At 42.2% G+C, this 14,134-nt stretch overlaps 1 protein-coding gene across 3 annotated transcripts in view; it reads left to right on the top strand.

Annotated features, from left to right (window-relative positions):
* hsf1 (heat shock transcription factor 1) overlaps nt 1-14,134 on the top strand; it is an 83,217-nt gene that overhangs the window by 10,111 nt on the left and 58,972 nt on the right. For all 3 annotated transcript variants that reach the window (XM_078429693.1, XM_078429702.1, XM_078429689.1), the window contains 2 exons: nt 8,230-8,338; nt 11,920-12,056. In XM_078429693.1, the coding sequence (XP_078285819.1) occupies nt 8,230-8,338; nt 11,920-12,056 (246 nt within the window). The remainder of the gene's footprint in view (nt 1-8,229; nt 8,339-11,919; nt 12,057-14,134) is intronic.

Raw genomic sequence — 14,134 nt, 5'->3', positions numbered from 1 at the left:
TTACTGTTTCTTGCTCAACAGAGCCATCGATTATCTGCTAGTCCATTTGCTATCAATTGACTCTCTTGATTATCCAAGTTCTACATCTCAAATATTTTAATCGTTGGTGGTAAAGTGATTCATTATGTTAATATGGTTTCTTAAGAATTTCTTCATGCAATACTGTCAGACATGAAATTTAGTTCCAAGCATGTAGAAGATTAACAGAATTTTCACATTCCATGTCTGCAGATCTCCTGCTATTTTTATTTTATGAGAAAAGATGGAATAGTCCCAATATCCACAAAAGATGCACTTGATCTTTTGAATTTATCAGTCTCTTTCTCTATCTCAATTCCTCAGAGGGAAATGCTTGAATTGAAAGTAGAATTTTATTTGGATTTCCTCCAGATATTTTACATGCAAATTATTTCTGAGTACAACTCTGATCAAATGATCCATATATCCCTAGACACTGCTGAAATTCTGCTATGAGTCTACAGCTTCTGATCAGTGTGTTGCGAAGTCCTCCAGCTAGCAGGAGGGATGATGCTCCTTTTATAAATGAGCAGCAAAAACAGTGCATTTTTCAAATCTGCACAATCATTATGGAAAGGGGTGGAAGATTGCAACCTTCACGTAGTCCACCTGTTTCGACTAATGCAATCAACCCGACGTGCACAACCACTGGGATTTGACCTCCATCGCAAGCAATGGCTAACCCTGAACAGGATCCGCACCCTCCATGCAAGAACAGCCCATCACCTGCACGTGGGGGGTGACAGACAGCCCTGCTTGCGACTGCGGATATCCAGACCAGACCATCCCACACATCGTGAATAACTGCTCACTGAGGCTTTTCCCTGGTGGCATCAAGGCCATCCACCCAGCAACTGATGCTGCCCTGGCCTGGATGTCTACCCTTGACATACAACTTTAGGCTGTGCACGCCATACGCAAGAAAAGGATTTTGGAAAGATCTCCGTTCTATCAAGAAAATTGAGAGTCTGGCACAGTTGCAGAACGTGAATGGCCCTCCAAGAACAAGAAAAGGGCTTTCACTTTCACTTGGTCTGATTGTGAAGATTTCAGGTTGTACACGATATCGTTGTAAGAGTAGTAGCTCATTTATTTCTCATTGAAGAATTATTGTCTGGATTAAAAATGTGTTTTTGAGAAGCATAGAAACGGAAAACAGGAGCAGGAATAGACCATTCAGACATTTGAGTCCGCTGTGCCATTCAATTTAATCATGTCTCCCTTCTAAATACAATATTCCAATGCTCTCCCCAACTCTGTTAATGCCTTTGGGTTAATGCTGTTCATACTACAATATGATGTTTATTCATCAATAAGTGTTGCAATTTTATAATAACATTTCCAGCAAATCCATAGGTTTAATGGGAGTGTGGAACTGGCTCTCTGGTGAGTGGGAAGGGAGTACAGCAAACTATCTGATGAGCCAATTGCTGCACAGTTAGGCCTTCAGAAAGTTGTGTGGAGGATTATTAGAGTTTTACTGTATTTTCAACCTGTCTGATCAGTTTATGAAGTTAGGGAGGAGTATAACAGAAGGATCCTTTGAGAAAGTGGGGAAATGTTGCTTACTCCAGTAGAAAGAATTTTAAAAAAATAGGAGACACAAGAAACTGCTGATGCTATTTTAACTGACGAAATAGTCAATATACATCCTGGTTCCTGCGACACTGTACCTCTGCAGTGCACTTTCTGCCAATAATTAGGAGTTAGAGTGTTGGAAATGTGAAATAAATAAATTCACATTTTTGTAAATACTGAGGTCTGCGGCATCTGCAGAAAGGTAAAGCGGTGACATTGGTACTGGTTTATTATTGATTTATTATTGTGAGATACAGTGAAAAATGTTGTTTTGCTTATTAACCAGGCAAATCATGCCATGCATAAGAAAATCAAGTTGTGCAAAACAGAAAATAAACAGAGTGCTACATATGTTTACAGCTACAGAGACAAGGCAGATTTTAAAACAAGTACAAGGGCCGCGACAAGGTAGATTGAGAGATCTGAAGCATATGAGAAATCCATTCAAGAGTCTGATAACAGCAGTGAAGAAACTTCTTGAATCTGGTGCTACATGCTGCCGATGGGAGAGGGGAGAAGAAAGAATGATCGGGTTGTAAGTGGTCCTTGATTATGTTGGCTGCTTTCCCAAGGCAGCATGGTGTAGATGGAGTTGATTTGAGAGAGCAGGATGCGTTCTATGGAGCATCTGTAGAAATTGGTAAAAGTCATCGGGGACGTGCCACATGTCTTCAGTCTTCTAAGGAAGTAGAGGTGCTGGTGTGCTCTCTTGCATGAGGTATCCGTTGCAGATTAGTTTAAGAAGAATCTAAGGAATTCAGTAAACACTAATAGCAACTGGGATTAATAACTAACTAGGGAGAAAACAGATCCCATTCTGAATCGATATGGTTATCATGCGGAACCAGAGGAAATTGGTGAGGTCTTGAATGAATACTTCTCTGTATTACGGAGAAGGAAGAATTTGAGAGGTATCCGGCCGGGCAGTAGATACAGAGGCTTGAAAGTGCGCACTGCCAGAATCGAGAATAGCTTCTTCCCCTCTATCAGGCTTCTGAATGGCCTGTCTAAAATAGGGTACTACTGAATCAATGCTACTCTATTGCTGACATAGAAATTTATCTCTGGAACTGGTGTACTGCAATGCTGAGAACTATATTCTGCACTATGAATTTTCCCCTGTACTCCATTTAATGTAGTTGACTTTAACTCAATGGTATTTATGTATGGTATATCTGATCTGTTTGGATAGCATTCAAAACAGAACTTTTCACTGTATCTCGGTACATGTGACAGTAATGAACATAACCCTAAACCCAAAATATTGGTAAAACACCGATGAATGAGACTAGTTCAGATAGACACTTTGGTTGGTATGGATGAGATTGGTAGAAAGGCTTGTTTCTGTGCTGTATATGACCCTAAATAACATTGACGCTCCATATTAGGTGATTTCTAAAGATTAACTACGGCCTGCTCCATCTTTGATTAACCCAAAGGAATTTAATATGTCATCTGTCAGCATCTCAACTTTTGACCTTGGAGAAGCAGCTGAAGATGGTTAATCCTGTGCGTAGCCCTGTGATATCCTGGGGTTGGATTATTGATGTCTTTAAAAACAACAGACATCTTTTTTTGTGACGTTTGTTTATTTCCTTAATTTTTATTGGGCTAGAGCAAGCTAAAGGCAGCCTACAGTATGCATGGCTGTGTGTTTGATGCTTTGCTGACATCTCACTGTAGTGTGGAAGTCAGGAATACATTGGAAATCGGTGCCCATTCATTTGAGCTGCTCCTGAATTAGCACTGGATCCATATTTCTGAACCAAGGAGCCAGAGGTTCCTTATCATGCAGCCCTATTCATTAAAATGAGAACCTTGAAGCAATGACCTTCATATGCAGATATTTTTATTTCACTGGACAAGATTTTAATTAACAGTAGATTAATGATTTTTAATTTTCAGTTTTTAACAATTTCTCTTTTCAGAGGGATTTAGATATGCTGAGCAGTCCTTCTGATGGCATGACTTGTCAGTACTAGGAAGAATAGGAAAATATAATTTTAAATGCTGGAGAAGCGTGTAAAGGTTTGTCCACATTGACGTCTTGATGTGGGTGAGACTTGCCCTGCGTCCAGCTTAATTACTGCACACACTTGACCTTGTTAACCAAGACAGTGACCTTGAGAGCCATACAAGATTAGTACAACTGGAGCTTGCACAAGAGTGGTCACAGGCTGGGTCAGGCAGCATCTAGTGCAATGATTAAATTGTATCAGCATTCCTTAATGCCAGGTTAGGTCAAATTAAGTAATAATTTCGGAACATACGAGAATAAAGCATTTGATACTGTTGATTGTCAGTGGCAGCCTCAGTTTGGAATATAGCTGTAACAAATTATAGGATCCTATACCTCTGTCAACTATGCTTTTACTATTTAGCACATATTTGCTCCTCCATTTGCAGCTTGCCAGGTAGATGCCTTATGTTTCAGCATGTTCAGTGATACTCCCTTCATTGATTGGCAAGGTTATGCTTGGCCTTGAGTGTCCATCCTCTGCTAGAATAAAATTCTGCTGTTTCTGTCCCTGATGCTTCAATAATGCTCTGTTTTTGAACTGACAGGACTGTTCTGAATTTATTCCATTCAAAGTTGGAACTTGTCCTTTGAATGATGATGGGATTTAATGATTGTCCCAGTACATGACCTGAAACTTTGACCATTCCTTTGCCTCCACAGATGTTGCCTGACCCACCAAATTCTTCCAGTGGTTTTGTTTTTTTGGTTAATGATTATGTGATGAGCACTTTGGTCAACATCACCATGGCTAGATGCATCTGAGACGGGTATATGGTGAGGAGTAGGTTAAATGGGCCAATTTGGACTGTTGGCTCACTCACCATTTTCCACTGACCCAGTCTAACAATAGTGGCCGTTTAGTAATTTGGTCTTTCAGAACTCAGCCACTCTGATACCTTAGATTTAAACCAGCAACTGCAGTTCTTTCCTACATGCCCTGATGTAACTGTAATGTGGCGGGCATTGGGAATCCTGCCACCAGTACACCCTGTGCCATGGCCTTTTACCAGTACTGATTCATTCTCGGGGATGAATCAATTTACATCTAATACCATGTGATAATGTCAAAGATCACTGGAGCCATTTCTTCCTAATTGTATACCATTTGAGTACAACGTCTGGCAGAAATTTTTTAAGAAATTTGTTGTTTCCTGAAATGTGCATGAAATTTAATTGCAATGTTTTCTTAAGGCCATTTGGCATATCAGAGTTCCTCTGATTTTCCCCATTTCTCTTTTTTTTTTTAAATCTCTCTCGTCTACCCATTAATTCACAATTTGCCTGCTCACTACCTACATGGTGTAAATTAACTAGCAAATTATCGTGGAAAAATGCCGATTGGGTGGAAGAACACCCAGAGTCCTGTCAGTTCAAAAACGGAGCATTATTGAAGCATCAGGGACAGAAACAGCAGAATCTAGGCAATCACATGGAGAAAGTACAACCTCCATATAACATGAGACATGGCCGTGCTTCTGCTCCCTGCCAACAAACAGAAACTGAAGCGAGAAGATTGGATACAGAAAGTCATACAATGCTGGTCTGAGTAAACAGATGAGATCCTTTGTGGCTGTGGGTCTGTGAAGTGATGCTTTTTACAGAACTCTGAGGCTAACCTAGGTGAATGTGTCACTACTATCAAAGACTCAATCAACAAGTGTATAGAGGACTGTGTACCAAAGAAGATGATAAAAGTGCTCCCAACCTGAAACTGGCTGAACCATGAGGTCCACTCCCAGGTGAAGTCCAAGTCTGCAGCTTTTAAGCCAAACAATCCCAAGTGGTACAAGAAATTTAGCCATTGAGGTTGACATGAGGGAATTGTGGACCAAACTGTAGTCCCAAGGCAGTCACACAGACACCTGTAGATTGTGGCATGGCTTGCATGCTATTACAAGCTACTAAAGCAAAGGTGGAGAGTATTGTTGGCAACTCCCCGGCGATGAGCTCAATGCATTCTAAGCCCACTTTGATCAGATGGAGGAACATCACCTGCCCTGCCAGTCATGGGTGCGCCTGTACCAATGGCTACTGTGGCAGGCATAAGATCGGCCTTGCTGGGAGTGAAACCGTGGAAAGTTACTGGCCCGGATGAAGTCCCTGGGCAAATAGGACTGGCTTAAATGGGCATCTTGGTTGGCATGGATAAATTGGACTGATGAAGGCCAGCATACCTGTTTTCTTGCTGTATTACTCTGACACAATGGGGTAAAGTTTCTGGCCATCTGTCGTCTTCATACTCCTTATGTATATACCCCTATTAACCTCTTCGGCTGCAGGGACGACATACCTAGCCTCTCCCCGTAATCTGAACTGGTCAATCACAGGTAATATCCTTGTGAAGCTCCTCTGGCCCCTCTCCAGTGCTGTCATGTACTACTTATAATATGGTGATCTAATATAATATAATACAATATTCATTTATTGTCATTGCAACGAGTACAACGAAATTAAAAAATAGCCAATCCTGACGGTGCGTAAAAACATATATGCAATAAATGCAAAAACAAATAAATACAATTATATTAAGTACAAAAGTTTTAACAGTGTTGCCTAGTGCAGAAGGTAGTGTTCAGTTCTCGTATGGCCCTGGGGTAAAAACTGTTCTTAAGTCTGTTTGTTCGGGATTTGATCGACCTGAAACGTCGACCAGAGGGCAGATGAACAAACAGACGGTGGCCGGGGTGGGATGGATCTTTTATTATTTTGCCTGCTCTACTGAGGCAGCGTAGGCTGAACAGGTGCTCCAGGGAGGGCAGTGAGCAGCCGATGAATATGAATTCGAACGCCAATCTGAATTGCATTTTATATTCCAGCTGGGATCTGATCAATGTTTTATAAAGTTGAAACATAAGAACCCTGTACATTCATCCAGTGCCTCGATTAATGGAGGCCAGTAGTCCACATGCTCTTTTGACTACATTATGCTCCTGTATTACCATCTTCTACAGGAGACAGCAGGGGCGTGGACACCTCCCCATCCACATCGGTGATGCTGAGGTTGAAAGGGTCAGCAGCTTTAAGTTCCTCGGTGTGTACATCACTGAGGATCTTTCCTGGACACTGCACACGGACACAATAACGAAGAAGGCCCACCAGCGGCTCTTTTTCATGAGAAGACTGAGGAAGTTTGGCATGAACGCCAGCATCCTCTCAAACTTCTACAGATGCACCATCGAGAGCCTGCTGACGGGCTGCATTACAGTCTGGTACGGGAATTGTTCTTCCCACAGCCACAAATCACTACAGAGAGTGGTGAAGACGGCACAGCACATCACTGGCAACTGTCTCCTGGCCATTCAGGACATTTTCTACCGGCGGTGCCTGCAGAAGGCACGCAGCATCATCAAGGACCACAGCCACCCAGCACGCTGGCTGTTCTCCTTGTTACCGTCAGGCAGACGATACAGGAGTATGGCTGCGCATACCACCAGACTTAAGAACAGTTTCTACCATCAGGCCATCAGGCTTCTGAACTCATAAACACATTTCAAATCATATATGTTGATTATTTTTAATATTGTCTTTTTAACTAGTTTTAATATTGTCTTTTTACCTTACTAATATCATTTTTAAAATCTTATTTATCCTTGGAATATTACTGCTGAGGTGACCTGTTGTCTTGTCAAATACATTTCATTGTACCATTGACCCTGTGCCAACCTACATATTTTAAAATAAAAATCTTCAAGGATCTTTGGTCTTGCACACTAAGATCCCTATGTTCCACAATACGCTCTAGGACCTTGCCATTCTTCGGGTATGTACCAGCCTCATTTGTGCTCCAAAAATGCACTGCCTCACATGTTCAGGATTAAACTCCATCTGCCATTTCTCAGCCCATTTCACCAGCACATTGATATTGCCCTGTAGCCTAAGACTACCCTCCACACTATCAACAACCCCACCAGCTCTGCCAATTTTAGCTGACCTAGCTTCTTGGAGTTGCATGGTTTAATTGCTTTGTTGCAGCCCATCACAGGTAAGAAGCATTAGACATTGCAACATCAAATTATTTGCCAACTGAAATGTTTGAGGCAGGTGCTGTTAGATCTTTTTAAAGGAAGTGAGGTAGGTTTTGAAAACAAATTCGAATTTGTGAGCGGGTACGCGAGGACTGTTCTGGCAAGGAACCCAGGTGCACTAGGAATTTGGTCTGCGGATTTACCATTTGCAGCTTGACTGTCGTGAGAAGCATCCAAAGCCTCAATACAAAATGTTAATTGTCTTTAATTTGTTCAATAGTTTATTTGGTGGACATGGAAACTGTTCTCTGCAATACACTGGAATCTGGCCAATAATATTTGTCATCTCCATCATGTTGACTGACCAAATAGGAATGTAGTTGAAAAAATGTCTAAAGCAAAAATAGAAAAGGCTGGAAATGCTCAGCAGGTCAAACTATATTTCTGGAGAAGCAAAAGTTAATATTGAAAGCTAAGGACTTTCTTATTTCTAATATCTGTTATCCTTACTAATCTTGTTTTGATTCATTGGCTTTAACTGTATTGTGAACATAATACATGTGTGCATGTGTATTGGAAGATAAAGTTGCAGTTCAGCTTTAATAGATCAACCACTCCGTTACTCATACTTTCCTTTGGTCTCCACAGAGTGGCAACAGTTTCCATGTCTTTGACCAAGGACGTTTTGCGAAAGAAGTGCTTCCAAAATACTTCAAGCACAACAACATGGCCAGTTTTGTGCGACAGCTCAATATGTGTAAGTGCTGACTGGTGTCAAATTCTATGTTTAATTTCTTTTTGTAATTAAAGGTATGCCCATGTCAGCGAGGTATCTATGTGGGAGGTGGCACCGTTTAGTTAGAAATGAGACACAGAAAAATGCTGTTAACGGCGCAATAGCTCCTTTAAAAGTGCTTTCCACTAACTTGACTATACACGCATTTTTTTTTTAATTACCACCTCCTGCACTAAAAGATGATCCCTGTGGCCCACCACTGGTCACAGGCCTCCATTCCAGAAAACAGAGTCCCCATTCAGTCAGAGTTCCAAATCATAAACCAGTGAAGAAAGCCAATGGAATGTTGGCCTTCGTAACAAGAGGAGTTGAGTATAGGAGCAAAGAGGTCCTTCTACAGTTGTACCGGGCCCTGGTGAGACCGCACCTGGAGTACTGTGTGCAGTTTTGGTCTCCAAATTTGAGGAAGGATATTCTTGCTATTGAGGGCGTGCAGCGTAGGTTCACTAGGTTAATTCCCGGAATGGCGGGACTGTCGTATGTTGAAAGGCTGGAGCAATTAGGCTTGTATACACTGGAATTTAGAAGGATGAGGGGGGATCTTATTGAAACATATAAGATAATTAGGGGATTGGACACATTAGAGGCAGGAAACATGTTCCCAATGTTGGGGGAGTCCAGAACAAGGGGCCACAGTTTAAGAATAAGGGGTAGGCCATTTAGAACGGAGATGAGGAAGAACTTTTTCAGTCAGAGTGGTGAAGGTGTGGAATTCTCTGCCTCAGAAGGCAGTGGAGGCCAGTTCGTTGGATGCTTTCAAGAGAGAGCTGGATAGAACTCTTAAGGATAGCGGAGTGAGGGGGTATGGGGAGAAGGCAGGAACGGGGTACTGATTGAGAGTGATCAGCCATGATCGCATTGAATGGCGGTGCTGGCTCGAAGGGCTGAATGGCCTACTCCTGCACCTATTGTCTATAATAATAATCATGATCAGCACGCTTTATTAGCCAAATGTGTTGTGCAACATACGAGGGATTTGTTTTGCCATACAGTCATACCAATAAAAAGCAACAGAACACACCAATTACATTTTAACATAAACATCCACCACAGTGACTCCTCCATGTTTCCTCGCTGTGATGGGAGGCAAAAAAGTTAAATCTTCTTCCCGTCTTTGTCCTCCCGCGGTCAGGGGCTTCGAGCCTTCTGTTGACGGGGCGAACATGACTTCCATAGCCGGTGGTTGAACTCTCCGTGTCGGGGTGATCAAGCTCCTGCATCGGGAGGGAATCTCTGCACCCTTACGCCGGGTGATCTGACCCCGGGTCGGGGCTGGTTGAACGTTCTGCGACTTTGGAGCTTCATGACATTTACCCGAGACTGCGAGCTCCTCAATGGTGAAATCCGCAGGCCGCAGTTGGAGCATCGATCCCAGGCAAGGGATCGCAGGCTCCGATGGTAAGGCCACGGCCCCGCGGTGTGGCTCAGTCAGTCTCGAGCTTGACCGCCAGCTCCAGAGTGACCGGAGATACGATCCGGAAAACAATCGCATCTCCGACAAGGTAAGAGATTGGAAAAAAAAGTTTCTCCCGCCCACCCCCCACATAAAACAAACCGGAGAACATTAACACAAATTTTTAAAACACGCTAAAAATAACAAAAAAGACAGACAGACCGTTGGCAAGGCTGCCATCGTTGACGGTGCCACCCAGTGGAATGGCTATCATTTTACTGGGGTCACATTAATTTTTTATGATGCAAAGAAAGGTGGGACAATAAGGTATAAAAACAATAGTGTCTGATACTTTTAGCAAATAGAATAAATCCACCAGTGGGAAGTGTAGAAAAGTAGAATGTTGTTAAATAGAGAATGTTGTTAAATGGAGAGATATTACAGAATATAAACACAAAGCTGGAGTACCTCTGGGTCATGCAGTATCTCTGGAGAAAAGGAATAGGTGACTGAGTCTGAAGAAGGCTCTCGACTCCGTGCATCGTCTGCAGAAAGGTCTTGACCCGAAAAGTTATCCATTCCTCCCATCCAGAGATGCTACCTGTCCCATTAAGTTACCCCAGTTTTTTTGTGTCTATCTTTGGTTTAAACCAGCTCCTGCAGTTCCTTCCTACAGATACTACAGAATGTTGTGGGACGGGAGTATGGCCATGCACATTGGTAGAAAAAATAAAATGTGTAGACTACTTTCTAAATGGAGAGAAAATTCAGAAATCAGAGGCAAAGAGACTTGGGAATGCTGGTAAAGGATTCCCTAATGGTTAATTTGCAAGTTGAATTGGCATTAAGGAAGGCAAATGCAATGTTACAACTTATTTCGAGAGGCCGAGAATATTAAAATACGGATGTGGTGCTGAGGCTTTATAAGGCGTTGGGGCAGGCCACATTTGGAATATTGTGAACAGTTTTGCACCCGTTATCTGAGGAAGCATGTGCTGATGTTGGGGAGTGTTCAGAGGTGGTTTACAAGAATGATCCCAGGAATGATTGTGTTAATGTATAAGGAGCGTTTCATGGCTCTGGGCCTGTACTCATGGATGTTTAGATGAGGGGGGTAGAGGGGGCTTGTTGCAACTTACTGAATAATGATAGGCCTAGATAGAGTAGGTGTTTTTAGTTTAGTTTAGAGATTTAGAGATGCGGAAAGGATGTTTCTAGAAATAGAGTCTAGAACAGAGGGCACAGCCTCAAGATAAAAGGCCATATCTTTCATCAGATGGTGGTTAATGTATGGAATTCATTGCTACAGATGGCTACGGTGGCCGACATTGGATATTTTTAAAGCAGAAATTGATAGGTTCTTGATTAGTAAGGGTGTCAAAGGTTATTGGGGGAAGGTAGGAGAATGTTGAGAGGGAAAAATAGATCAGCCATGATCGAATGGCAGAGCATACTCGAGGGGCCGAATGGACTAATTCTGCTCCTGTGTCTTATGGAGTACATAAAGCATGCAAGTACATGATAGGAAGACCAATGAAATGCCTTTAGTTGCAAAGGGGATGTAGTGTAAAAGTAGTCTTGCTGTAACTGAATAAAACTGGTGTGACCATTCCTTGAGTATTGTTCAGTTTTGGCCTTATATTTAGGGAGGGATGAACCTGTATTGGAGATAGTTCACTAGATTAATTCCTGGTTAGAGAGAGCAGTCTTGTAAGTAGATTGGCCCTATATTCATCTGAATTTATAAGAATTATCATTGTCTTCTGTTGACATATTTTCCAGACAGATCAGCCGTGATTAACAAACTTTTGCCACCTTCCTTTCATCACCACCACCTTCTTGGGTCATTCATATGTAACATGCCCCCCCCCCCCCCCCCCCTCTCTCTCTCCTGAATTCTGCTCTTGCTGGCCTGTGTTTTTGTTTGTGAACTTGGCAGCAACTCTTGTTTTTCTCTCACAAAGCAAACACTCAAAAAAATTAACTTTAAATCCAGCCATCATAAATAAACAACTGATGTAAGGTGTTTTTTTTTGGTTAACATGTTACATTACCCGATTAATTCCAGGACTGGATGAGTGGGTGACTTAAGTTCAAGTGACTATTCATTTTAGTGATCATGTTTCTCTTGAACCATTATTACCTGCAGACGGTTTCCGTAAAGTTGTAAACATTGAACAAGGTGGACTTGTGAAACCAGAAAAGGACGATACGGAGTTTCAACACGTGTACTTCATTCGGGGACAGGAACACTTGCTGGAAAATATCAAGAGAAAGGTGACAAATGTAAGTGCAATTTAAATTTTGTTATGTTTTACACCTTGTTGTTGTGAAATGTTGGGTTTCAACTTTGCCTTTTGTGACTTGCCCTCGAGAGCCACAGAAATTCACCATATTTCTTTCCAAACCAAGTCCTGCTGCTCACTGCACCAGCCACTATAACTGGATAATTCTATGGCTTGTAAAAAGCTATGCTCGGCTATTGGTAGGTTTCTGGAGAGGGATGGTTATCGTGAGGATTCCCAAAAGGTGACTTTGCAAGTTGAATTGATATTAAGTAAGGCAAATGCAATGTTACGACTTGTTTCGAGAGGACAAGAATATTAAAGTACGGATGTAATGCTGAGGCTTTATAAGGCGTTGGGCAGGCAGCATTTGGAATATTGTGTAAAGTTTTGCACCCCTTATTTGAGGAAGAATTTTTAGGTTGTGTTTTTGCCACAAAGTAAGAATTCAATGTCATTTTCACAGATGTGGAAGTTCAGCATTTGTTTCAATTTTATTTTCTGTGATTCTCTTAATGCGGCCAATTTGCATGAGGCGGAAGCACATGGACATGCAAGGCTTTCCAGCAGATGGCTCGTGTTATTTTATACCTTTCTTTTGTATGTCAACTACAACAATCAAAAGTGGCAATTGGTGCTTCAGAGTACCGTGGTTGACGCTTTGCTGCAAATTTTGCCAGTTCTATAGGACTGCCCAGGGTGGACGACGAGGATGTAAAGCAGCTCCCACCCCATTTTATATCTAGTTTAAAATCTTTCATGGATTAGGTAGGGAAAGGGCATTTGCTTCTGATGACCCAATTAGGTCATGCGGCTTGCTCCGTACTATACTATGACATGCTTTCTTGATCACCGCATCAGTGTCAATGGACCAGGTTAAATTGCCTGTCATTTCGATGCTGAGGAACTTGAAGCAATCAACCAGCTCGTTCAGTGTGGTACTATATCAAAACGGGGAACTTTGGATGTGCTTGGCACTGTACTATGAGGTCATAGAAAATGCAAAAGGATCTGGAATACTGGTTCTCCTCACCTCAAACACAGATTAGTTTATTGTCATACACAGCAGGGTGCAATGAGATTCCCTGTTCACATGAAGCTCACAGAATAAACGGTACAAATACAGACATGATAAATACAACAGTAAATCCATTTAGTGCACAACAGCTGAATGGTGTAAAGTTTGCAGTGCCAAGCAAAATAAGAGTGGAAGAGTATCCAGTATCTCCGGGAAGGGGGGGGGGGTGAAAAACATTGTTTCAGAATGCAGTGATCAAGCTGTTCTTAAGTCTGGACTTTCAAACTCCTGTATCACCAGAAGGTAGAAGAGAGAAAAGGGAATGGCCAGCATCCTTGTCGGTACTACCAGCCTTCCCGAATGTAATACATCTTGAAGATGGACAATATTGAAGGAAGCAAGGAGCCAGTGATGGACTGGGCTGTGTTCACCACTTTATACAGGTTCTGCTCATCAAGAGCAGAGCGGTTACCAGCATCCCATCAGAATACTTTCTGTAGTGCATCTGTAGAAATTTGAAAGAATCCTCGTGGACATGCCAAATCATCTCGGACACCCAAGAAAGTAAATAGATTGACATGCTTTCTTGATCACTGCATCAGTGTGAATGGACCAGGTTAAATTGCTGGTCATTTCAATACTGAGGAACTTGAAGCTATAAACCATCTTAGTAACAGCTCTGTTGATGATAACAGGGTTGCGTTTACAGTGCACTTCACTTAGGTCGATGGCTCAGGGCAAAGTGCAGAGGTTTAGGGATGTGGATAGGATGCATTGTCACAGGCGTCTTCCCAGTGTAGGGGAGTCTCAAACTTCCCCACAGAGGGGAAGCTGATGGGAGAGATTTAGTTTAGTTTTGAGGCCCTTTCGGCCCACCGAGTCCGCACCGACAAGCACATAAACACTATCCTATACCCACTAGGGACAATTTTTAAATTTACCAAGTCAATTAACCTACATACCTGTACGTCTTTGGCGTGTGGGAATAAACCAAAGATCTCTGAGAAAACACACACAGGTCATGGGGAGAACGTACAAACACCATACAGACAGCACCCGTA

The sequence above is a fragment of the Rhinoraja longicauda genome, chromosome 2, assembly GCF_053455715.1.
Source record: "Rhinoraja longicauda isolate Sanriku21f chromosome 2, sRhiLon1.1, whole genome shotgun sequence".
NCBI lineage: Eukaryota > Metazoa > Chordata > Chondrichthyes > Rajiformes > Arhynchobatidae > Rhinoraja > Rhinoraja longicauda.
The sequence above is the reverse complement of the archived record's forward strand: the minus strand, read 5'-3'. Positions and strand labels throughout refer to the sequence as shown.